We start from the raw sequence: 27,802 nt of genomic DNA on the forward strand, positions 1-27,802 counted from the left end.
GTCTCTGCTCTGGGACTCTCTTCCCCACACCGGTCTCTGCTCTGGGACTCTCTTCCCCACACTGGCCTCCTTTCCAGGACTCTCTTCCCCTTGCTGGCCTCCGCTCCGGAGCTCTCTTCCCCAGACCAGCCTCCACTCCTGAACTCTCTCCCCCACACTGGCCTCCGCTGCAGACTCTCTTCCCCTTGCTGGCCTCCGCTCTGGGATTCGCCTCTGGGGCTCACCAGCTCCTCCACTTCCCTCCAGCTAAGTCCAAGTCATTAGCTGATTTAAAAAAAAAACAGAAAGGGAAAAAAAGAGAGAAAAAGTAAGGAGCAGAGGAGCTCCAGCTGGCACAGCTTACTCTGCCGCCATCCTGCCTGATGAGTAGGAGTACGTGGGACTTAGATCACCTAGCACAGAGGCAGGGACCTTACCAATGCAATGCACGTGCCCAGTATTGTGTTTTATTTGAAGCAATCAGATTTTCCAGTCATTCTCGTTCTTGGAATCTTGCTGCATTTCCTATGTTACAGGGGAGAATACACTTCACCAGATGTAAAGCACACTGGAACACTGAAATGCACAATACAAAATACAATTCTTTGTTTCTTATTGTTTCAGGTGGCAAGGGTATGTGAGGAGAAGCAGGGTTCATTTTTGGGGAGGGTTGATAACTTTCGTCATCAGGTTTATCTAGGCAGATACCTAAACCAATGTCTACGGAATGAACAAACCAGTTCATTGGCCTCTATTAATTTCTATTCAATCTAACCTACAAAGGGTTGGGAAACAATGACAATCATTTGACTCTGTGACAGCGCAAACACACACTCAGGCAAGATTCATTGATATCCCTAATGGTACTAGGTCTTCGTTTCACACAGATTTATTAACCTTTAATCGAAACGGGATGCCTCAACTGTGCATTAGGGACATTATACTTGAGAGTCATTAATGCAAATGCAATCCAATTAATTTTATGCAACTTTTCACCAGTATCAATCTCTAAGGCTGCCCTCCAGATAGTATTAACCTAGATCATACTTAGTAACTTCTTTTGGTCTAAATTCTAAAAATCCTCAGGTTTAATTCTTATTCCGTTCTAATTCATTTTAAACCAGGTACTCCCAGACTTGAACAATTGGCATCTGGTTGCTTTGGATAAGATACAAGAAAAGCAACATTCTCCAGGCTTCTCGGTCATAATCCGGTGATCCAGTAGCTCAAAGGTGAATAACCCATGAGGACAAGTTGAGTCTCAGGTGTGATTTTCTTCACAGTTGAAAATCTGCTGATACTAGGTCAGCTAACACATACTGAATAACCACTTAGGCAAGGTAAGGGGGGAGCTATCATGGGGCCAATGGTTTAACTTCAATAAAGGGTACTAGTGTGCAGGGGGAGGGTTAAAAAATCCTTCCGCCATTCACCAGTTGCCACCACTACCAGCGCCACTTAATTCCATCTCTGTAACTTTGTCCCAACTCAGCTCAGTTTATTGTTACCGCCAAACTAGACTATTCCAGCTCAGTCCTAATTGGGGCTCCACCTTCCACCATCTGTACACTTGAGGTGATTCATAACAGTGCCCATGTCTTAACTGTCTACAAGCCCTGCTCACCTGTCACATGCGTGCTCAGTGATCTGCAACAGCTCATGGTCAAGCAATATCTTGATTGTAAAATTCTCATCCGTTATCAAATCCCTCCACAGTCCTTCCCTCAGTAATTTCCCCCAGAGTCAAGCCTCTCCGGGATGTCCAAGTCATCTCTACTCCTCTTACACTCTAGTCTTTCTTCCTGTGTATCCTCATTATAATTGTTCCACTATTGTTGACTTGGATTCTGAGTTCTGAAATCTTCTCCATGCATCTCTGCTCCACTTTCATCCTTTTAGGCAATTCTTAACACGTTCCACTTTGATTAAGCTTTTAGTCATCTGGCCTAATATCTCATAACATGGCTCAGTATCATACTTTGTTTTGTAATGTTTCTGTGAATTTCCTCATACTATTTCATTATTCTAAAGATTCTAGGTAAACACAAGCTGTTGCTGGTGTCAAACCTATATAGCCCTTTCATAAAGCTTTGGAATTTCTGGCAGGTAATAAATTGGATTTTCCTTTCTTGGGAAAAGAATCACAGCATTGAAACTCAATGCGTGTTACTCATTTGAGCAGGAAGCAAAGCAATTGATGGCAGGGCCCTGTCAGTAGAGAGTTGAATTTGGGTACTTAGTGCAAAGTAGCTCTTCAAGAATGCTGGCTTCAATTGAGTGTCAGTGTTAACATGGTTCCAGGAATCTAAGCCGTATATCCCAACAACTTTATAAAACATGCCGTTTTGTCAACAATGCGCCAACTTTGCTTAAAAACGTCAGAACACTATGTCCAATGTTAGCCACGATTCTATTATTAGACTTTTCCTAAACTCTCCTGACTGTGCTAAGAATTTAAGTAGACACCAATTTAAGATTATCAGTGAATGTGCTTAATACTTGCATACTAGAAGTGACAGAGTCGAAAAGCGTGGCACAGGAAAAAGCACAGCAGATGGGGCAGCAATAGAGTCGATGTTTCAGGTAAATAAATTCACACACGGAATCTTTGTTTTTTTGTACACGGAAATACATCATGCCTTTTTTAATAATGCCATACTCAGAAAGGATGAAGGGAGATCTTACATAGTTTTATTAAAACTATCGTCTCCGATTTACTGCTTTTTAAAGGACATTTGCTTGTTTTAAAATGGTTGCTACCAACCACAGAATGTGCTCTCTACAAATTTCCACTGAACCAAAGCTAACTAATCACTGTCCTTGAAAGTCACACCCTCTGCAGTGTATAGACATTCTAGTTAAACACATAAAGGAGCTACAAATGTTGCAGCTCCCCACCCCAGCCATATTTGGTTTGAAAGAATACTATTGAAACTCATTATGCCTGAGATGGGGCTAATGTCCCCTATTATGTCCAAAAATACACAATATTTTTTTCAAAGATACATCGGAGTCACTTTATCAAGTGAACATACTCAGCCAGGGAAACGCCAATCATGTGAGTGAATCTTTTAATTTTGAATTGCTTTTAATTCTTTCCTTGGCCTGCTTTTCACAAGGAAATCCAGACTCAGCCAAAAGCATTCTGCTAGTCTTGACCTCTCTTGAAACCTTAATTTCTAGGAAACATCCTGTATTTCACTGGCAAAGTTATACCAGTAATCCCATTCACTAGTATCTGAGTTCCTACGAAAAGGAATTCTGCCAGAACATTCAAATGTAGGAACATTCAATTGGCTTTAATTCATGTGAATTAATGCTCACCTTTTAAAATTATTTATAATTCTAATTTCTTTAACTTCTTTTCTCTGTTTTCTTCCTTGTATGCCTGTGTATGCATTTGTTTTGAATTATCCTCTGCATTGAATGCTTAAATAAACCATCATCTTATTTTCATCTCAAAGACTATAATTGTTATAATTTTGACTTCAGAAACGGTGACTCTGGAATGACAGCACAGCTTATTTTGAAACAGAAAAAAAACACAACTTCTGTTTCAGACAGAAGAGAAAGGTTATAAATTAATTCAATTTATATCTTCTCCATGTCATTACAGAAGGGTTATGGAGACAGCAATCTCTGTTTCATTCCCAATGACAATACACTGAACAATCAGAGTCAGTCTGCCTGGCCTAATTTTAAGCAGCTAAGATTTACAATTAACAGCTCTGGTTGCACCTCTCTGATAGGTATCTCTTGCTATGTTTTCTAAAATTGATTTCTTGCATTCCAGTCCTGATTAATGCAGGGCCAGGAACTTGGACTTTGTGCATTTTTTAGTGATGTTTAAGTAATGTACTACCCATGTTATTTGTTCAATCCTCCATAATGGGCATTATTTCTGAAGGCCACACTTATGGATGCAGCATTTAAACGCTCAGTAATCATAACATTGAATACTTCCACACCGCAGTACAGAGTTAAATTTCTGTCTGTCGTGGACGTGGGTATGGGCTACATGCATACTTGTTTTTTTTTAAATTAATACTAGTTTTAATCTTTGTCCACTATTTGAGTTGACTATTGGGCTTCAAAGTGCCATCTCCAGGGGAAAAGACAATATAATGAGGAGGCTTGATTTGAACTAACAGAAATCAACTGTTAAAAAAATTAATGAAGGAACAGTGCAGGCACATTTTCTTGTTATGAAAACTGCACATAATTGCTACTCAATCCTTCATTCTGATCCACATGCTGGCCCTTGCAGAGTCTGAAGGGTAAAGATTTATGAATGCATCCATTTAGCAAACCTCTGATAAGCTCCATTTAGACAATTACTTGAATACATTACCAACTGGAAGCTGACGTTGAGGTCATTTCAGTACGAAAGGCAAGAAGAGGATAGGGGGAAGGGGAGTATGGAAAATGAGCTGTTGCGAACGTGAGATACTATCACCCATTCAATCTGGCATCTCACAATTTAAACAGGATCTATAGCAGTGTTTGCAAAGTACTTTATGATACTATGCATGTGCAATGTGATGCAGAGCAAGATGGGTAGATATAGGTACTCAATGAATCAACTGCAGAATGTGACCCAATAAGGTGCCACGTTCAAAACTAACTTCATACTGATGGCACTGCAGTGCCCCCTCTTGTCTTGGCACAGTTGTAGAATTGACCCATTGGTCTTGCAAAGCAGTCCCATAAGTGAAGTATTTTACAACTAAGCAAAAACAAATGAATTGTCACTTTTATGTCTCCTGATTTATAATTTTTTTTAAAAACACAATAACAATGGCAAATTCATACTATTCCAAGAAGATGTTTTTCTCAATATTTGCACAGTTGTTTGACTGGATTCTTCACTTCCTTTTAAACAATTTTTAAACTATTTTTCTCCAATCCTCTTCTTTTGCTGATTTACACCAAAACATTCCACCCAAATGTGTATTTCTTTAAAAGTCTGGAGATTGGTGATAGGGTATTTGAAGAGCAGCTCTCTCTCTCTCTCTCTACCATGAATTAAAATCAACCCTGATACGACTTTACTCTCTGCCAGATCTGTCCTGGAATGGAGGAATTTTTATATTGACAATGGGTATTCAATACAAAAAGATGATTCAGTCCACAGTGCTAGCATCCTTAAGTTGGATAAGGGCACTAAATCATATATGCATTCAGCAATACAATGACAAGTAGCATTTGTCTATAAGTGCCAGATAATGATTATTGTCAACAACACAAAATCTAGGAGTGGCATCAATGGCATCGTGATTGCCGCAAAATTTTGGGAGTCACTTTTAATGAAAAGCTCAAATTTATGACCTATAAATGCTTGGCATATTGGCAGGACATTTTGAAATGAACGACTCATGAATCCCCATAGACATTTCCTCACTTATAAAGCAGAAGTCAGAAGTATGAAGGAATATTCCCCAAATTGAAGAAAGTGAGGACTGAAGATGCTGGAGATCAGAGTCAAAAGTGTGTTGCTGGAAAAGCACAGCAGGTCAGGCAGCATCCGACTTTTCCCCACTTGCCTAGATGGGTACAAGAGGCAACTACAGCATTTGAGAACTTTAAAATCACCTCAACCATCTACTTCCATCACCACCAAGTGCACAATAGTAGCAGCATGTACCATCCGTTGTATAGACTGTAATGACTGACTAAGACATCTTGATAGGAAACTTTATAAATTCACAATGAACACCATCTAAAAGGATAAGAGATTACCACAACCTCTATATTCCCCTTCAAGCCACACTTAAACACCACTCCTTTATCATTGTTGCTTCAATCCAACCAAATAACAGCACAGTAGCATTTTTACCACAAGGACTGCAAAGTTTTAAGAAGGTGGCTCATCACTGCCACTTTCAAAGGATAATAAGTGTTGAGCTTACCAGTTTAATCATAGTCTGACAATGAGTCTTTTTGTTAAATCCAGCTTTAATGTATGGGATCCCAAAAAATCAAACACCTCAAAGATTCTATGACTTATACAAAAACTGTATAGCCTATTCTTCCTGTCTGATATATAAATTCTTCTTTCTAAACTTATCCATTTGTGTGTGGGGTGTTTGATACTAGTTTGGTTATTTTGGGGTGGTAAATAGGTAATAATATTTATTTTCATTTTGCTCAGTAAAACTATGCAACTGGCTCTTCCGTGTTTGTCCAATTAAGTGTAATAATTGCATTCCAAAAACAAATTAAAGCATTTGTGGGTTAAAAAGAAGGAAGCTAAAACATTGGCATGGTGGCTCAGTGGTTAGCACTGCTGCCTCACAGCATCAGTGACCTGGGTTTGATTCCAGCCTTGTGTGGCTGGCTGTGTGGAGTTTGCACATTCTCTCCGTGTCTGTGTGGGTGCCCTCCGGGTGCTCTGGTTACCTGCCACAGCGTAAAGATGTGCAGGTTAGGGTGGATAGGCCACGCTAAATTGCCCATAGCGTCCGCAGGCTAGGTGGATTAGCCATGGGAACTGCAGGGTTACAGGGCTAGGGGAGGGTTTGGGTGGGATGCTTTTCGGAGGGTCGGTGTGTACTCAATGGACCAAATGACCTGCTTCCACACTGTAGGGGTTCTGTCAATCAAAAACCTGTCCTCACCTGTTAGTAAAGATACATACACTCTTTTCACAGACTGATGCACATGCACATCAATACACACAGGCAGTTATCCCCTAGACAGATCAGATTGCAACATCAGTGTGCAGCAATAACACAAACGAGATTTCATAGTGATCTTCCACCCAGCTGAGCCCTCTGGTGAATTCTGAGCTGTGAGTGCTAACGGACTTGGGGAGTTAGGGGCGCTGTCACTCGTCTGTACAGTTCAATGGTCCCAAAACATTGTCTCCCCAGCCCCTCGCACATCCTCTGGTGTAGCTGTGGGATCACCAGGTAGCTCAGAGGCCCCTTCGTGGTATCAGCAGTCTGATGCTGTCAGTGCCTGTGACTAACGAGTTCCGTGTTCTGTCTTCCCACAGGACAATGTACAGTGAAAGACTTGATATCAATCACATTGAAGGAGGGGGGTGGGGGAGTCGGGAGAAGTCTCAGACATTTGGCCATCCCTTTCCCCACTCCCCCTCCTCCCCACTCCTGATTCAAAACAGCTTTCTCTGTCTCTGTCTCTCTAGCATGCCTGCACTAACGGCCGGGCTCCACACACACTGTTGCCAACATCCATATATAGTAAGAGACACGCCTCACCTCCTGCTTCCCCACAGCCGGCCAGCACCAGGCAGCACAGGATCTGGGCGAGATGGGGCGAGGGGCTGGGGGTCGGTCCCTGACTTTGAGCCATCAGCCCTCCGCCGTCAGGGTCCGCGGGAGAGTCTCTCCCTGAGCAGCGACGCCTCTTCCCCCCACCCCACTCCGGCAAAGGCACAGCACAGTATAGCCCCCCGGTGACTCGCTCCTGTTTGAATCGTTCGACCGAGGGCTGAGACCTTCCCTGAGCATCGGGGACGAGCCGAGACTGAAAGATGTCCCAGCGCCAAGCTGATGTCCCATCTAACCGAAAAGCATTGCCCTGGGCTCCACACAGACCATCTCGGGAGCCTGAGGGAGATCCTTCTCCGCGGTTTGCAGCCTTGCCAACTTGTGATTGGACTTTTTGTCTCAGTCCTGTATAAATATAGTACATTGGGACCACCCCTTTTTTTTAAAAAGGAGACATTGCTGATCCTGCTCTCGTTGCACGTGGTTGGAGGAGTTGAGCTTTGTTTCCTTGTGTAACCTCAGTCTGAACCGTTTCTAATGTTCTACATGTGATCTGCAGCTCGTTTTGCAAATTTCTCAAAGACGCTTTTCTCCTCTCATTCCACCCCCCCCCCCCCCCCCCCCACGCCCCAATCCATAAGTGTGTGGCATCAAAACCTCTGTCCTCCACACACTCCAGGACAGAACCTGAGTTGTCACTGTCACTGCAGCGTAACATGGTCACAGACGCTGCCCTTGAAGTTCGGATGTTCTAATGTAAGGTTTACCAAAATTATTGGGGGCTGGGGGAAGAATCAGGACCCCCCTCCCTCTTCACAAGCTGAAATTTTCAGCTCATAAGTTTGAAGGCAGTAATGAACACCCCGGAGTAGTTAGGACAAAATTACAACAGCTGTACTCCTGGTCTAACAGACCCTCAATTCTCGCTGAGGGGTCGCAATGATCTTCAAGTTTCGAAATGGGGTGACAGAGGGAAAATGTTAAGAAAGTACTGCGTATGTGCTCAGACTTCTTCTATCTCATTTCATAGGATCCCAGCAGTGTGCAAGCAGGCCATTGAATCCACACCAACCCTCTGAAAAGCAACCCACCCAGAATCACCCCACATTTCCTACAGCTAATCCATTTAACCTGCATATCTCGGCTTGGCCATTCCAACCTAACTTGTACATCCTTGGACTGTGGGAGGAAGCCAGAGCATCTGGAGGAGACCTAACAGGGGAGAACAACAACCTCCACATGGACAGTCACCCAAGGATGGAATTGAACCAGGACTCCTCGGGCTTTAAGGCAGCAGTGCTGACCACTAAACCACCCCAAATGAGCTTCACTAAGTATTTTATTCACTCCTGGTGCTTCAGCCCCAATTGATTGAGCCAGCTAATAACTATAAGGTCATTTGGGTGCTGTATGTATCCTTGAACTGTGTAGAGTCAAGAAACCTATCCTTCTCACTAACTAGTGTAGGCTGCTGAAGCATGGTTACTGGATACGGTTAATCTCCTGAACAAGCCTGCAAGCAAACTTTGAAGAAAAATCTCAGCAGTTTTATTCACATGTTCGTTCTTTTTTGTTTGATAGTTGTAGAAATATTCGAGGAGAAAGTGAGGACTGCAGATGCTGGAGATCAGTGCTGAAAATGTGTGGCTGGAAAAGCGCAGCAGGTCAGGCAGCATCCAAGGAGCAGGAGAATCGACATTTCAGGCATAAGCCCTTCTTCAGGAATGAGGAGAGTGTGCCCAGCAGGCTAAGATAAAAGGTAGGGAGGAGGGACTTGGGGGAGGGGCGTTGGAAATGGTGAAAGGAGGTCAAGGTGAGGGTGATAGGCCAGAGTGGGGGTGGGGGCGGAGAGGTCAGGAAGAAGATTGCAGGTTAGGAAGGCGGTGCTGAGTTCAAGGGATTTGACTGAGTTCATGAACTCAGATTTCTCCAGTTTCCTCATTTCCCCTCCCCCCACCTTGTCTCAGTCGATTCCCTCGAACTCAGCACCACCTTCCTGACCTGCAATCTTCTTCTTGACCTCTCCGCCCCCACCCCACTCCGGCCTATCACCCTCACCTTGACCTCCTTCCACCTATCGCATCTGCAACGCCCCTCCCCCAAGTCCCTCCTCCCTACCTTTTATCTTAGCCTGCTGGACACACTTTCCTCATTCCTGAAGAAGGGCTTATGCCCGAAACGTCGATTCTCCTGTTTCTCGGATGCTGCCTGACCTGCTGCGCTTTTCCAGCAACACATTTTCAGCTCAGTTGTAGAAATATGCAGAGTGAAATAAACATTAGATTTAATAGTCAAAAACAATGAGTTATCTATTCATATAAACTGTACTTAATCAACCTGTTTAGATAAAATAAGACACAGCTTCAAGGCAGGACTTGAACCTAGACCTTTACACCAATACTAGAGACTGTGACAGTGTACCACAACAGGCCTTTCAGTTGCACCATGAAGACTTAGTTGCCTTTTCAATTGGAGCAGAAGGGATGCAGTGTGAGGATATGTGTATCAGATGACCAATGCCAAGAGAATGAAGGCAAAGAAGTTGAAGATGAAATGTACAGGATGACCCCTGTATCCGCGGAATTGTTTTCCGCGGTTTCAGTTACCTGCAGTTTACCGGGTATGTTGTAGGGAACCTTTGGAATCAGGGGTCAGAGGGCTGCCGGGAAGGTAAATTTCCCATTGAAATGAATGGGTTCACTTCCATCTGCATTTTCGGGCTTCCGCGGTAGGTCTTGGACCGTAACCCCCGCAGATATGGAGGAACTACTGTGATGCAATAATGCCTCCCAAAGTGTGTCTAACTGGGGTTGGCAAACCTCTGTAGTTCCCCAAGCCCCTGAGCAAATGGAAGGAGGGACTGATGTTCTTCATAGGAGAACAGGAAGTGTCCAGCTTGAGGTTGCCATTAGAAACATAGAAAATAGAAGCAGTACCAGGCCATTCTGTCCATCGAAACCATTCAATAAGCTCATAGCTGATCGCTTATCTCAACATCTTATACCTGCTCTCTCCTATCACCCTTGATACATTTAATCTTTAGACATCTACCTATTTCTTTCTTAACCATATTCAGTGTTTGGCCTCCACAACTTTCTATGGTAGAGAATTCCACAGGTTCACCATCTTCTAAGTGAAGAAACATCTCATTTCAGGCCAAGATGGCATACCATGTATCCTGAGACTGCATTTTGGAACCCCTTGCCAGCAAAAACATCATCTCAGTATCCAGTCTGTTTAGCCTCTGTAATATTATATATTGTCAATGATATCCTTTCCCATTCTCCTAAGCTCCACTGAATACAGATCCAGTTGACCTTATCTCTCATATTTCAAAACTGCCATCTCAGGAATCAGAGTTGAGAGTGTGGTGCTGGACTGGCACAGCAGGTCAGGCAGCATCTGAGGAGCAGGAGAATCGACATTTCAGGCATAAGCCCTTCATCAGGCTTATGCCCAAAACATCGATGTTCCTGCTTGTAGCTCCGTTATGTGTTTAACTAGAATGTCTACACAATGCAGGGGGTGTGATATTTAAGGACAATGATTAGTTAGCTTTGGTTCAGTGAAAATTTGTAGAAAGCACATTCTGTGGTTGGTAGCAGCCATCTTAAGGCAAGCAAATGTCTTTTAAAAAGCAATAAGTTGGAGGTGATAGTTTTAACCGATTTATGTAGGATCTCCCTTCATTCTTCTGAGTATGGCATTATTGAAAAAGGTATGATGTAAGGATATATTTCTGCGTACAAAAAAAAACAAAATTCTGTGTGTGAAATTATGCCCGAAACGTTTATTCTCCTGCTCCTCAGATGCTGCCTGATCTGCTGTGCTTTTCCATCACCACACTCCTGACTCTGATCTTCAGCACCTGCAGTCCTCACTTTTTCCTAGTCCATCCCAGGAATCTGTCTGGTGAACTTTTGTTGCACTTACTCTGTGACATGTGTATCTTTTTTTAGGTAAAGAGACTAGAATTGTACACAACATTCCAGGTTTGGTCTCACCAGGTCTCGGTACAGCCTGTTTGCTCCTGTACTCAAATCCTTTTGCAACGAAGGCCAACATACTAATTGCCTTCCTAACTGCTTCCTCTCAATGGCTGGTGTACAAGAACACCCTTGTCCCTTATACGTCAATCTTTGCCAATCTATCATAACTTCATTAATACCCTGCCATTCTGCTTTTCCTACCAAACTGGACAACTTCATAGTAATCCACATTACACTGCATCTACCACGCTCATGTCCACACACTCAACTTGTCTCAATCATCCTGAAATTTCTTAATTTCCTTCTCATCACTCATAATTTCACTTACTCTAAAAGGAAATAACTTGAAATTAAATAGCATCTTCAATGACCTGAAATGTCCTAAAGCCCTTTACAGCCAATTGACTATTTCTGGTGTAGCCTCTTATGATATAAGAAAAATCAGATGTGTGCTTCATGTGATCATGAAGTGTGGGCTTTTCTGGATGGATCAGTACTTATTGCCCATCCCCATTGCCCAGGCATGTCCTGTCAACAAAAAGCAGGACAAATCCAACCTGGCCAGTTACCAAACTATCAGTCTATTTTCGATCATCATTAAAATGATGGAAGGGGTTAACGATGCCACTATCGAGTGGCATGTCCACTGTAATAATCTGCTCATTGAGGCATGGCTTGGGTTCCACCAGGGCCACTCAGCTCCTGACCTCATCATGGCTTTGGTCTAAACATGGACAAAAGAGCTGGATTCCAGAGATGAGGTGAGAGTGACAACCTTGGACATTAATGCTGCATTTGATCGTGTGGCATCAAGGAGCCGGAACAAAACTGGAGTAATTGGAAATCAGGGAGAAACTCTCTATTGGTTCGAGTCATACCTGGCACAAAGGAAGGTGGTTGTCATTGTTGAAGGTCAATCATCTCAGTCCAAGGACATCAATGCAGGAGTTCATCAGCATAGTATCCTCAGATCAAAAATCTTCAGCTGCTTCATCAATATTCCTACACACGGATGAGGAAGGACACCATTTTGACTGAGACAACACATCCAACCTAGGACAAGTCAAACAGAGACATGCACGAGAATATCGAGAAGATGGCATTCCAATTGGAACTCTATCAACAAACTCATTGACTCAGATCCCATGTACCACCGCCTGAGAATAAGAACAGGAAATAACATCGCCAGAGGAATTGACATCACCACAGAAAATGACATCACCGACCCAAGGAAACCCAAACACATAAGTAGAAAGCAGGCTATATCACCAGTGCTTCATCCGGAGGCTCACTGAAAATGTTACATAATATGGTGATGAAATGTCTGAAAACGAACATTCTAGCTCAGCAAGCAAACCTACATCCAGGAACTCAACCTGAGCTACAAATCTTCTCAAAACTTGCTAACCTTCCCTCTATTAAGAGGTTAGAAATGATCATTTGCTGAATCGTTTGGCATAATCTATAACTTCTCAGATGCTGAAGCAGTCCATGTCCAAATGCAGCAAGGGCTGGCCATTAGTTTTGGGCTAATATGTTGCAATTAACATTCGTGCCACATAATGACCATCTCCAAGAAAAAAGAATGTAATTATCTCACCCTGAAATTCAGTGGCATTGTTATCACTGAATCCCCCACTATCAATAATTGGGGGTGGGTGGTTACCATTGACCAGAAACTGAATGGGGCAGACAAATAAACATAATGGCTACAAGAGCAGAAAAGAGGCCAGGAATTTTCTGACAAGTTATAGAGTCATAGAGATGTACAACATGGAAGCTGACACTTCAGTCCAACTTGTCCATGCTGATCAGTTATCCTAACCTAATCTAGTCCCATGTGCCAGCACTTGGCCCATATTCCTCTAAACCCTTCCTATTCATATACCCACCCAGATGACTTTTAAATGTTGTAATTGTAGCAGCCTCCACCACTTCCTCTTGAAGCTCATTCTATACACACACCACCCTTTGCGTGAAAAAGTTGCCCCTTAGGTCCATTTTAAATCTTACCCCTCTCACCCTAAACCTATGCCCTCTAGCTCGGACTCCCCCACCCCAGGGAAAGAACTTTGTCTATTTTACCCCATCCAAGCCCCTCATGATCTTATAAACTTCTATAAGGTCACCTCTCAGTCTCTGACATTCCAGGGAAAACAGCCCTAGCATATTCAGCCTCTCCCTATAGCTCAAACCCTCCAACCCTGGCAACATCCTGTAAATCTCTTGTGAACCCTTTCAAGTTTTACAACATTCTTCCTGTAGGAAGGAGACCAGAATTGCACGCAATATTCCAAAAGAAGATCCCAATATTTTGAAGGTGAGTAGGAGAGTTCCCCAGTGTCCTGGCCAATGTTATTTCTTAACCCAACATCACTAGTGCAGAATAGCTGGTCATTACCACATACCTGCTTGTGAGAGCTTACAGTGCACACATTGGGTGCTGCGTATCTCACATTACAAGCCTGACTACAGTTTACAAATACATAACATTTTCTGCAAAGCACATTTTGGCAACCTGAGTTTGTGAAAGGCACTACATAAATGCAAACTCCCTCTTGCCTCTTTCTTGCGTGCAGGAGGGCAGTTCCTAGTGAAAGGACAATATGAAATGAGGTCCTGTTTGTCCCTAAGCGCTTCTAGGAATCCTGAAACACTGCCAGTGGAAGAAAAGCTCTGGAGCCTCAACGTCTAAGGATATAAATTGAGATCAGATGATCTTGTTCATATGAACTTAGAAAAAAATCAACAGCATGCTTTACTTCAGGACCACATGTGACTGTGTGTGTGCGCGTGTGTGTATGTGTGTGTGTATTTGAGTGTGCGTGTGTGTGCGTGTGTGTCTGTGTGTGCATGTGTGTCTGTGTGTGTGTGTATTTGTGTGCGTGTCTGTGTGTGTATTTGTGTGTGTGTGAGTGTGCGTGTGTGTATTTGTGTGTGCATGTATTTGTGTGTGTGTGCATGCGTATAGGTGTGTGTGTGTATTTATCTGTTGTGTGCGTGCATGTGTGTGTGTGCATTCATGTGTGGGTGCATATGTGTGTGTGTGTGGGTGTGTATGCGTGTGGGTGTGTGAGTGTGGATGTGTATTTGTGTGTGGGTGTGTGTGTATGGGTGTGTATGTGTGGGTGTGTGTGTGTGTGGGCGTGTGTGCTTGTGTGCGTGTGTGTGTCAGGTGGAAGGGCAGGAAGAGGCCTACCCTCAACCAAAATATTGTACAACTTAAAAGTCCTCTGATGTTTAACTACTTCAGCTTTTGGAAATGCAATCCCTTACCATTAACACTGCCTAAACTGATCCCACATAAGCCCAGAGCAGACGCAGTAATCATTTGCAGTCATCATAGGGGTCCATTCCAAAAATGCCAATTAAATTGTATTATGCTAGCTATTTAACAATGTGTAACCCTTTTAAAAAGCTCGGCAAATTCCAGCAAATGACATTTTTTCAAGTCATTTCACCTTCTCATCTGGTCAAAGTGTGACAACATCTGTGATTGGAGTCTGACTGAAGTGGCTAAAATTGTTAGAGGCAGTGGCTTGTAGAGATTTCCCAATCATAAAAACATATTGGCTTTCTTGATTCTTGATTTTGCAATAAAACTGTGTTTACACCAAATGCGGGTGCAAATTACTTTGTCTTGTGACAGTGATGCTATCCATTTCAGGTCTCACCATCAGCTTTCAATTTTGTCTCAGTTTTCACAGTGTGCCATTCCTGTGCAATCTACCAAAAGAAACCTTGCAGAACCTGCAATATCATTTAAATTATTTCATCTCCCACATTCCTTCAATTCTCTCTCTCTCTCTCTATCGCTTCCTCTCCTGCAGCATCTATACTACTTGCTGTGGGATAGTTCTGGCAGCTTTTCAGAAGCTCAGGCCCTAGCTATATATATACACATGCCCAGACAGTAAACCTTTTACTCAATGCGTATGTATTTGAACAGACTACCCTGTATACAGATTGCATAGACAGAAGCTCTTCCCACTTTAAAAAGAAAAAGCACCAGTGAGCTTAATTTTAAAGTGATGCGCAAATGAAGCAAGAGTGATGTTAGTTAGTTAGGGTATGGAATACGTTGCTGGGAAATGTGGTGGAGCGGGTTAAAATGTGGCATTTAAGAGGACATTGAATGATTATTTTGGTATGATTGTGTGCAGGGATATGGGGAGAAAACAGGAGGTTACATTAGGTAAAAAAGCCATTACCAGGACAATGGGCCAAATGGCCTCCTTTTACAATGGAACAATTCTGTAATTCTGTGAATCTGAATGGATTTTTCTTGCAGGAGTCGTTGGAAGCATCAGGAAGCAGGAACCTTGACTAATTCTTTCCATCCATCCATGCAACCAAGGTGACTTAAACTGAATGCAATTCTCATCCAGTTGGTGATTTATGTCAGGCATGTCAATGATTTGTAATTATTCACTGACTCTAGCAACAACTTGCATCAATATAGTGACTTTAACATAATAATCTCTTCACAGGAGATAAAGCAAATTTAGAATCCAAGCCACACAAGGCTTTACAAGGAATGTCTTTGTCAAAAGCTTTGTCAAAACAGTAGGTTTTAAAGAGAATCTTACAGAAAAAAAGTGAAGTAAAGAGGTGGAAGGATTCAGTGAAGGCTTTTCAGAGTTTAGTCCTTGGTAGTGAAAGATGTTGTGAAGTAATTAAATTGAGAAGTTTTCAAGAAATAAAAATCAAATGAATACAGAGAGTTCTATGGCTGAAGAAGGAGATTGATACTGATATGGAAGGTCAAAGTCAAGGAAACAGTTCAGGAAACAAGAATGAGAATTTTACAAGATCTAGGTGTGACATGCGAGCTCAGTGATCAGCACTGCTGTTTTGCAGTGCTAGGGATCCAGGTTCAATCCCACTCTCAGGTGACTGTGCATGGAGTTTGAACGTTCTTCCAAAAGTCTATGTGGGTTTCCTCTGGGTGCTCCGGTTTCCTCCCACAGTCCAAAAATGTGCACGTTAAGAAGATTGTTCATGCTAAGATGCCCCATTGTGTTCAGGGATGTGCAAGCTAGGTCGGCTAGCCATGGGAAATGCGGAGGTATAACGGGATTAGTCTGGTTGGGATGCTGTTCGGTGTTGATCCTTTGGGCCAATTGGCCTGTTTCCACACTGTAGGGATTCTATGAGGAATGGAAAACTGCCCAAGATGCTACCAGTTGGCAAGGTCATGACAGCAGTTTGATGTAGGTGTTCCAGCACATCATTAACCTATTACCCTGTACCTAGGCTTTATTTTTACAGTGGGTAGCTGACATGCAATATACAAAGGATAAGAAAGAGTTCTCAGACTAAGAAACTTCTCAATTATACCTATTCCAATTATCCACCAGTGAAAGCAGTTCTTTTGCACTAGTATCCTCTTGGCTTATTTGCCCTCCCATATCTCCACATAAACTTTTCCAATCCAACAATTTTTAAGGGTCTCTGATTTCCTCCAATGTCTCTATTGAGTCCCTGCTCTTGTCTTGCTCCAGGATTGGCGGCCAGTGAGCACAGAGATGTTGGGTGAATGGGTCTTGGTGTGAATTAAGACATAGAGAGGAGGCTTTTGACACACTCGTATCAAAATACGATCATGACTTTGTCATCTGGCAGTGTCCCAAGTAATCTCCCACTCCCAGAATCATGCAAAATCCCCCTGAAGGTTCACCTTCTTGCTAATTCCAACCCAGTGCTAACTGGAAACAAGCTGTGACCAATGATCCAATGCAGGCTAAATTGAATGGAACAGTCCTGTGAGCAACAACTAACATGAAAAAGTGAAGATATCTTGTTTGCAAATTGGAGCAGTTTCTGCTGTCCATTGAGGATAACCTCCTCCCTACCCTTAATCCCTCAAGCTCCCAACAAGACTACTGATAAAACCCATCCCCTTTTAAAAGTTGATTAAACATGAGGGAGGGAAGGTGTGGCAGGCTAAGAATTCTGGATACCAGACTGTGAAGCATGTGGATAATTCAAAGAATGAAGAAGGCCTTTGCAAGTATGATCATGTTCAACCCCACCTCCCATGACAGCATACCATGGCTGTAGGAAGGAAAATCCCTACAATGGAGTTGAGACCCCAGCTGTTAGGACTGATCCATCCTGAGACACAAGCTGCAATCCCTCTGTATTATAAGATTTTCTAAACTGTGTGGAGCTTGCTGGATTCTAAATGGAGACTAGTTGGTCAGTGCTCAGCTGTGGAGCAAGTGAAATAGTTTCTAATAGAATCTTGTAACAGACCCAAGACCATTTGTTTTATCATGACCCTGCCAATCAAACATTCCAACCCTCCTGCCCTTTCTTCATAGCCCTGATTACTTTTCCTCTTTGAGTATTTATTCAGTCGACATTTTAAAAATTGTTATTAAGACTGATTTGTCCAACAATTTAGTGTAATCCAGATCAGAACAGCTCACAGCATGAAAAGAAAATCTTCATTCCTGGTCTAATTCCTTTCCTAATTATCTTGAATGTGTCTCCTGTCATGACTGGCTGTTCGATAAAGTCATAGAGATGTGCAGCATGGAAACAGACCCTTCAATTCAACTTGTCCATGCCGACCAGATATCCTAAACTAATCTAGTCCCATTTGCCAGCACTTGACGTATATCCCTCCAAACCCTTCCTATTCATATACCCATCTAATGCCTTTTAAATGCTGTAATTGTACCAGCCTCCACCACTTCCTCTGGCAGTTCATTCCATTATTGCACCATCCTCTGCATGAAGAAGTTGCCCCTTAGGTCTCTTTATATCTTTCCTCTCTCACCCTAAACCTATGCCCTCTAGTTTTGGATTCCCCTACCCGCTGAAAAAGGCCATGGCTATTCACGCTGTCTGTGTTCCTCATGATTTTATACACCTCTATGGGGTCACCTCTCAGCCTCCAATGCTCCAGGGAAAATAGCCGCAGCCTATTCAGCCTCTCCCTACAGCTCGAACCCTCCAACCGAGCAACAACCTTAATTATCTTTTCTGTACCCTTTCTGGTTTAACAACATGTTTCTTACAGCAGGGAGAACAGAATTGAACACATTATTTCAAAAGTGGCCGAACCAGTGTCTTGTACAGCTGCAACATGACATCTTAACATCTATATTCAATGCACTGATCTATAAAGGCAAGTGTACCCAAAACTTTCTTCATTATCCTGTCTACTTGTGCCTCAACTTTCAAAGGACTATAAGGAGTCAATTACTTTCTATCTTACCTTTCATAATTTTGAACATATGACCTTGACCTGCTCTGCTCAAAGATGAGTAACCCCAGCTTGTCTACTCTCAGTATTATGCTGATGTGCGCCTTCAAAGGGATTTGTTCTGTCCTGGTTTGTTTGGAGGGGGATGTTGTGCTAAGGTGTCTCCTCCATGGAAGGCAGAATAAATAACTTTGAATTTTTTTTTAATGAGACAAAAGAGGCATGATTGCTTTCAGTTGTTGTTGAAGTTGGGGTTTCGGAGTTGAAGCTCCTAGATACAGTTTTCTTTATTTCTCTGCAGCTGCTAAAGTCTGAGTTCTCTCTCTGTTGCAAGATTCATTCTGTTGGTGCTCCTTCTCCTGTTCTAGAGGCAATAGCAAGCGAGGGAAATCTGTTTTGCTGAATTCCTGATTTAGAGTCATAGAGTCATGGAGGTGTACAGCATAGAAACAGACCCTTCAGTCCAACCCATCCACGCCAACCAGATATCCCAACCCAATCTAGTCCCACCTGCCAGCACCCGGCCCAAATCCCTCCAAACCCTTCCTATTCATATACCCATCCAAATGCCTCTTAAATGTTGCAATTGTACCAGCCTTCACCACTTCCTCTGGCAGCTCATTCCATACATGTACCACCCTCTGTGTGAAAAAGTTGCCCCGTAGGTCTCTTTTATATCTTTCCCCTCTCACCCTGAACCTATGCCCTCCAGTTCTGGGCTCCCTGACCCTAGGGAAAAGACTTTGTCTATTTATCCTATGCATGCCCCTCATAATTTTGTAAACCTCTATAAGGTCACCCCTCAGCCTCCGACGCTCCAGGCAAAACAGCCCAGCCTGTTCAGCCTCTCCCTATAGCTCCAATCCTTCAACCCTGGCAACATCCTTGTAAATCTTTTCTGAACCCTTTCAAGTTTCACAACATCTTTCTGATAGGAAGGAGACCAGAATTATGCAATAATAATTCCAATATTGGAATTGTTGGAATATTCCAACAGTGGCCCAACCAATGACCTGTACAGTCACAACATGACCTCCCAACTCCTGTACTCAATACTCTGACCAATAAAGGAAAGCATACCAAACGCCTTCTTCACTATCCTATCTACCTGCGACTCCACTTTCAAGGAGCTATGAACCTGCACTCCAAGGTCTCTTTGTTCAGCAACACTCCCTAGGACCTTACCATTAAGTGTATAAGTACTGCTAAGATTTGCTTTGCCAAAATGCAGCACCTTGCATTTATCTGAATTAAGTTCCATCTGCCACTTCTCAGCCAATTGGCCCATCTGGTCAAGATCCTGTTGTAATCGCTGTCCACAACACCTCTAATTTTGGTGTCATCTGCAAACTTACTAACTTTTTGTCTTATGCTCACATCCAAATCATTTATGTAAATGACAAAAATTTGTTGGACCCAGCACCGATCCTTGTGGCACTCCAATAGACACAGGCCTCCAGCCTAAAAACAACCCTCCATCACCACCCTCTGTCTTTGACCTTTGAGCTAGTTCTGTATCCAAATGGCTAGTTCTCCCTGTATTCCATGAGATCTAATCTTGCTAATCAGTGTCCCATGGAGAACCTTATTGCATGCCTTACTGAAGTCCATATAGATCACATCTTTGTGTGCCATGGTTTCCCACACACAAAGCCATGTTGACTATCCCTAATCAGTCCTTGCCTTTCCAAATACATGTACATCCTGCCCCTCAGGATTCCCTCCAACAACTTGCTCACCACCGACGTCAGGCTCACTGGTCTATAGTTCCCTGGCTTGTCCTTACCACCCTTCTTAAACAGTGGCACCATGTTAGCCAACCTCCAGTCTTCCAGCACCTCACCTATGACTATCTATGATACAAATATCTCAGCAAGAGGCCCAGCAATTACTTCTCGAGCTTCCCACAAAGTTCGAGGGTACACCTGATCAATCCACCTTTACCCGTTTCAAGACATCCAGCACTTCCTCCTCTGTAATATGGACATTTTGCAAGATGTCACCATCTATTTCCCTACAGTCTATATCTTCCATATCCTTTTCCACAGTAAATACTGGTGCAAAATACTCATTTAGTATCTCCCCCATTTTCTGCGGTTCCACACAAAGGTCGCTTTGCTGATCTTTGAGGGGCCCTATTCTCTCCCTAGTTACCCTTTTGTCCTTAATGTAATTGTAAAATCTCTTTGGATTCTCCTTAAATGTATTTGCCATAGCTATCTCATGTCCCCTTTTTGCCCTCCTGATTTCCCTCTTAAGTATGCTCCTACTTCCTTTATACTCTTCAAAGGATTCACTCGATCTATCCTGCCTATACCTTACGTATGCTTCCTTCTTTTTCTTAACCAAACCCTCAATTTCTTTAGTCATCCAGCATTCCCTGTACCTACCAGCCTTTCCTTTCACCCAACAGGAATATACTTTCTCTGGATTCTCGTTATCTTAATTCTGAAGGCTTCCCATTTTCCAGCCATCCCTTTACCTGCAAACATCTGCCCCCAATCAGCTTTCAAAAGTTCTTGCCTAATACCGTCAAATTTTGGCCTTTCTCCAATTTAGAACTCCAACTTTTAGATCTGCTCTATCCTTTTCCATCATTATCTTAAGTCTAATAGAATTATGGTCGCTGGCCCCAAAGTGCTCCCCCACCTCAGTCACCTGCCTTATTTCCCAAGAGTAGGTCAAGTTTTGCACCTTCTCTAATAGGTACATCCACATACTGAATCAGAAAATTGTTTTGTATGCACTTAACAAATTCCTCTCCATCTAAACCCTTAACACTATGGCAGTCCCAGTCTATGTTAGGAAAGTTCAAATCCCTTACCATAACCACCCTATTATTCTTACAGATAGCTGAGATCTCCTTACAAGTTTGTTTCTCAAATTCCCTCTGACTCTTAGGGGGTCTATAATCTTATCCCAATAAGATTATCGTCCCTTTCTTATTTCTCAGTTCCACCCAAATAACTTCCCTGGATGTATTTCCAGGAATATCCTCCCTTAGCACAACTTTAATGCTATCCCTTGTCAAAAGTGCTACTCCCCCTCCTCTCTTGCCTCCTTTTCTAACCTTCCTGTAGCATTTGTATCCTGGAACATTAAGCTGCCAGTCCTGCCCATCCCTGAGTCATGTTTCTGTAATTGCTATGGTATCCCAGTCCCATGTTCCTAACCATGCCCTGAAATCATCTGCCTTCCCTGTTAGGCCCCTTGCCTGCCCTGACTGTGACTCGCTTCTGTTCTCAACTGTACCAGTCTCAGGTTGATCTCTTTCCTCACTATCTCCCTGGGTCCCACCCCCCCCCCACCCCCCACACCTTACTAGTTTAAATCCTCCCAAGCACTTCTAGCAAATTTCCTGAAGGGCTTATTCCCGAAACATTGCCTCTCCTGCTTCTCGGATGCTGCCTGACCGGCTGTGCTTTTCCAGTACTACACTCTTCAACTCTGATCTCCAGCATCGGCAGTCCTCACTTTCTCCTAGTTGAATTTACCTTTACCAAGGGTGGTTTTATGGAATACTGCTACATTGGAAGTTGATGACTAGTAGTTAAAATATGTATATATTTATGGTAAGTATTTCAATTTTTTGTTTGTGTTTTAACTGTGCTGCAAGAACAAAGTTTAATTTGCTTAAAGCCTAACAATCAAATCTAATCTGAAACACAGTACCTTACACTTGCTTTTAAATAAGTTCAGAGTTAGGCTACTGCTTTGAATATGTTTTGAGGGGGTTTGACCTGGTCATAACATTACTTACAACAAATATTTCTTGTGACTTTTCTGTGCAAAGAAAGAAACATTTTTGGATCATCTTTCACAATCTCAGGATGTCCCAAAGAGCTTTATAAACAACAAGCCACTGTCACTGTTGAAAATTAGTGAGATATTTGTTCATTTTTAAAAATGTATTTGTAGAGTGACGATGCCGCTGGCCAGGCCAGAATTTATTGTCCATCCCTAATTGCCCAGAGGACAGTCAATTGTCAACCACATTGTTATGGGTCTGGAGTCGCATGTAGCCCAGACAGGGTAAGGATGGCAGTTTCTTTCCCTAAAGGATATTAGTGACCCAGATGGGTTTGTCCAACAATCGACAATGGATACATGGTCACCATTTGAACCTTAATTCCAGATTTTTTTAAAAATTGAATTCAAATTCCACCACCTGCTGAGGTGCTGTACAAACCCAAATCCCCAAAACATTATATGGGTCTCTGGATTAACAATCCAGTGAATATACTGCCATCTTCCCATGTTATCATGCATCTTCCTGACTTGGAACTGTTATGGGGAAAATCACCAACCTTGGAGTTCAATGATAGAGTTTACTGTACAAGAAAATACTGGAGCTCCGGAGAGAGAAAGACACCAACAGCGCAGTGGTCAGCTGTGAGTCTTCTCTCAATCTGGAGCGCATGTCAAGATACTTTTATACATTTTGTAATGTAATAGGTCAGTGATGAGGTTATTGCCTTTGTAACATAGTTTGTTTATTGTAAACATTGCAGAATCATTGATAGTTTCAGTGCAGTCACTGTTAGTTCCAGCCCAGCCTTTGTTAATTTCAGCACGGTTGTTGTCAGTTTCAGTGCAGACATTGTCAGTTTTGGTGTCTGCATGAAAGTCCATTGCTGTAGTAATGAGCGCTAATCGCTCTTCCTGAGAAGGACGATTACTGCAGCCCTGGCTATTAACACTTTGTATTGAGTCCATATCAAACAGTTAGCATTTCTATCAAAGGTGTTGGCTGAACCCAGACACTTCAGCAGGCAGTATACGCTTCTCATGTGTATTCTCTCCCCACCTGCCTTAAACTAATCAACTAGGTTGTGAGTTCATTGTGCTGGCATTCTAGTGTCCCCAGGCAGTATCTAGGTTTGCTCTGCTGTCTCTCTCCATATTGTGATCTGGTGGCCATCTTGTGTGTCAAGGGTCAACTTATGGTTCAACAGCCATCTTGTGTGTCCGTGTGCCTAGTGTCGCCCTGCCCTGTGCCATCTCCCACTTCAGAACCATATCACCGTTGCTTCACTGTCACCATGTCAGAACCTTGAAATCACCTTAGAACATTGGAGCAGGTGCAGGCCATTCAGCCTTCAAGCCTGCTCTGCCATTCAATATGGTAATGGCTGATCATTCAACTCAATACCCTGGTCCTGCTTTCCCTCCATGACATTTTGACCATTTGAGCTGTAAGAACAATATCTTACACCTTCTTGACAATTTTCAATGTTGTGGTCTCAATTGCTTTTTGTGGTAATGAATTCCCCAGGCTCACCACTCTCTGGATGAAGAAGTTTCTCTTCCTCCCAGTCCGAAATGGCCTACCTTGTATCCTTAAACTGTGACCCCAGGTTCTGGACTCCCCAGTGATCAGGAACATCCTTCCAGCATTTATTCTGTTTAGTCATAGAGTCATAGTCATAGAGATGCACAGCATGGAAACAGACCCTTCGGTCCAACCTGTCCAATCCAACCAGATATCCTAATCTAATCTCATCCCATTTGCCAGCACTTGGCCTATATCCCTCTAAACCTTCCTATTCATGTACCCATCCATGCCTTTTAAATGTTGTAATTGTACCAGCCTCCACCATTTCCTCTGGCACCACACTTGGTGTGAAAAAGTTACCCCTCAGGTCTCTTTTAAATCTTTCCCCTCTCATCCTAAACCTATGCCCTCTAGTTCTAGACTCCTCTTCCCTAGGGAAGAAACCTTGTCTATTTACCCTATCTATGCCCCTCATGATTTCATAAACCTCTATAAGGTCACCCCTCAGCCTGCGATGCTGCAGGGAAAATTCAGCCTCCTCCTATAGGTCAAACCCTCCAATCCCAGCAACATCTTTGTAAATCTTTTCTGAACCCTTTCAACTTTCACAACATCCTTCCTATAGCAGGGAGACCAGAATTGCACACAATATTCCAAAAGTGGCCATACCAATGTCTTGTACAGTTGCAACATGACTTCCCAACTCCTATACTCAATGCTCTGACCAATAAAGAAAAGCATACCAAAGGTCTTTTTCACTATCCTATCTACCTGCGATTCCACTTTCAAGGAACTATGAACTTGCACTCCGAGGTCTCTTTATTTAGCAACACTCTGCAGTCCTGTTCGAATTTCATCAGTCTTCATAAAGGTTTCCATATTGGTTTCTCGACCCATCTTAAATGCTAACAAATGTAGTCTTATACCATCCAGTCTCTCTTCATACTTTCACACCATTCTAGAAATCAAACATTTTGTTGCGTTCCCTCGTAGCCAGAACATCCTCAGAACTGAAGGCTAAAACTTCACACAATACTCCAGATGTGACCTCACCAAGACAACCCTGCTCCTGTACTCGAATCCTCTTGCAATGAAAGTCAACATACCATCTGCCTTCTTTAATGCCAACAGCATCTGCATGCTTACATCAGCGAAAGATGTACAATGATACCCAGGTCTCATTACATCTCCCCTTTCCCACTCTATCAACATTCAGATGATAATCGACTTTACTGCTTTTACTACCAAGGTCAATAATCTCGCATTTATCCACATTACACTTCACCTGTCATGCACTTACTCATTCACTCAAATTGTCCAAATCACGTTGCAGCATCTCCCTCACAGTTCACCCTGGCACCCAATTTTGTACATTTAGTTCCTTTTCATCTAAATCATTAATAAATATTGTGAATAGCTGGGGTCCAAGCACTGATCTCTGCAGTACTCCACTAGTCATTGCCTGTCACTCAAAAAAAAACTAATTTGTTTCTACTTTTTGTTTCTTATCTGCCAACTAGTTCTCTATCCATGCCCTCCAATCCCATGCACTTAACTATTACATGCTAATCTCTTATGTGGGAGCGTATCAAATGCCTTCTGAATGTCCAAGTAAACTGGATCCACTGGCTCCCCCTTTATCAACTCAACTAGTCACATCCTTATAAAATTCCAGTATATTTATCAAGCACAGTTTTGCACATATACGCTGACCGTACAATGCTGTATCTGTCTTACAAATGCTCTCAAGTGTTCCCCACCATTTTTGGGATGTTATTTTTGCCCTCCTTTGTGAAAACAACAAAAATGTTCAATTAATTGATCTGCCGTCTCTTTGTTCTCCAGTACAACCTCCCCTGTTTCTGATGTTAGTTACTTACAATTGTCTTCACTCATCTTGTTCTTTTCACATACCTATAGAAGCTTTTACAGTCAGTTTATATCTTCCTCACAAGCTGTGGGTGCTCCTATTTCCCAGGTTGTGCAGCAAGAAGGCAGCTGACTATCACTTTCGTTGAACCTCTGCAGTGTGGATACAGGCTATTCACCCCATTGAGTCCACACCGACCCTCCAAAAAAAAATCCCACCCAAACTCAACCCTATCCGTGCATTTCCAACCTAAATGTCCCTGGGCAATTTAGCATGGTCAATCCACCTAATTGACACATCTTTGGACGGTGGGTGGAAACCGGAGCATCTAGATGCAGAACGTGCAAACTCCACCAAGAGTTGAACCCAGGTCCCTGGCACTGTGAGGCAATAGTGCCAACTGCTGAGCCACCTTTCAGGTGAAATTAGGGATGGTCAATAAATGCTGCTCTAGTGAGTAGTGCTCACATTCCATGAGTGAAAAAAAAGAGTCTGAGTAGGGTCATTGACATTGTTTGATTCTGTTCTGATTAGATTAGATTACTTATAGTGTGGAAACAGGCCCTTCGGCCCAACAAGTCCACACCGACCCGTCAAAGCACACCCATCCAAACCCATTCCCCTACATTTACCCCTGCACCTAACACTATGGACAATTTAGCATGGCCAATTCACCTAACCTGCACATCTTTGGACTGTGGGAGGAAACCGGAGCACCCGGAGGAAACCCATGCAGACACGGGGAGAACGTGCAAACTCCACACAGATAGACGCCTGAGGAAGGAATTGAACCCAGGTCTCTGGTGCTGTGAGGCAGAGTACTAACCACTGTGCCACCGTGCCGCCCTTTTATCAAGTCCTCCTTAGTCATGCCTCAATATTATCTCCCGTGTTTGTTTTATCCTCTCCTGTCAATTTTTCCTGCAACTGTTACTAGGACAGGGCTGTTGGATCTTAAATTCTAAAGTCTGGGCTTGACGGTTTTTCTATCTTTAACTATACTTAGCAACTCTTTTGATTCCCGACTGTCTGTTCTTGATCTCATCCACCTACTTGTTTTCCTTTCAACTGCTCTCACATGAACTGTCTAGTAGTGCAACAGGAGATGCAATAACTTCAAAATTCAGTAAGAATCTGTCGATTACCACTTATCATCATCCCTTGGTTGATTAACCAGAATTCCTTCACAGTGAACACCAAGATAAAGAAACACTGAAGATTGTTTGAGTGTCTTGGTAGATCCATCGCTGACTGGGCAGGCTCAGTTCTGAAGAAGATACCTGCCAGACTGTTCCCACAGCACCTGGTGAGAGACCAAAAAGAGGTAAAAACACCTTTAGCCATTTACCTGTCTCAAATGCATCTACCTATCTGTGACAGTATTAGTAAGATTGACCACTGTGGAGTCCTAGTGGAGTCAAAGTCCTGTCTTTACACTGAGGATATACTATATAGCTCTTTCCTGAGGAAGGACTTATGCCCGAAACGTCGATTCTCCTGCTCCTCGGATGCTGTCTGACCTGCTGTGCTTTTCCAGCATGACACTCTCGACTCTGTTACAGCACTAAGTTGGATAGATTCAGAAGAGTTTTGGCAGCTCAAAATTAAGTATCCAGATAGAATTGGGGTTATAGTGATTGGAACAAGGTCAGTCAGGTGGATCTCACAAAACATAAATTCCCTGACTGGGGCTGTTAAACTGGTCCAATCAGGGAGTCCTGACTGACAAATATAAACCGGAATGTGAGACATTCTATTCCCTCTAGGAGCCGCTCTGAGTTTGCTGGATTAGTGTCATGTACTATGCATACAGATCTAAAAGCTGACTGGTGATGGGATACTGGTCTTTGTGGGTTATTTCAGGGACAAAAGCAGCAACAGCACAGTGCTCAAGCATAACCTGTAAATTCTTGACTTGGCACATCTCTTATTATGATAGTAGTCAAAATGGACTCTTAATTTTTGACTTCTCCCAGCTGACTGTACTACTGGGACTTTTCATTGACAAGGATGGTATAAAAACAAAAGGAACCTCTGATTTAAGATAGCCATAGTGGTCACCTGACCAGGTTGAGCCAAGTTCATGCAAACATCAATAAACAAGACTCAGTCTGATTGGTAATTAACAGGTCATCAAATGACTGAAATCAGTCAGTTATATTTGCATCTTCTAAATTATTTACGCAACTTCCTGGATGTTTCACACTTGGGTTAAAAATTATTCAGCTTGGAGAAAAC

General features: G+C 42.9%; 1 protein-coding gene across 1 annotated transcript in view; it reads right to left on the reverse strand.

Annotated features, from left to right (window-relative positions):
- Positions 1 to 7,582, reverse strand: part of adam19b (ADAM metallopeptidase domain 19b) — a 248,593-nt gene extending 241,011 nt beyond the window's left edge. Inside the window, exon 1 of the mRNA XM_060836711.1 lies at positions 7,203 to 7,582. Within this exon, the coding sequence (XP_060692694.1) occupies positions 7,203 to 7,296 (94 nt within the window). The 5' untranslated portion in view covers positions 7,297 to 7,582. The remainder of the gene's footprint in view (positions 1 to 7,202) is intronic.
- Between the last annotated feature and the right edge of the window lie 20,220 nt (positions 7,583 to 27,802).

The sequence above is a fragment of the Hemiscyllium ocellatum genome, chromosome 16, assembly GCF_020745735.1.
Source record: "Hemiscyllium ocellatum isolate sHemOce1 chromosome 16, sHemOce1.pat.X.cur, whole genome shotgun sequence".
In the NCBI taxonomy this organism is placed as follows: domain Eukaryota; kingdom Metazoa; phylum Chordata; class Chondrichthyes; order Orectolobiformes; family Hemiscylliidae; genus Hemiscyllium; species Hemiscyllium ocellatum.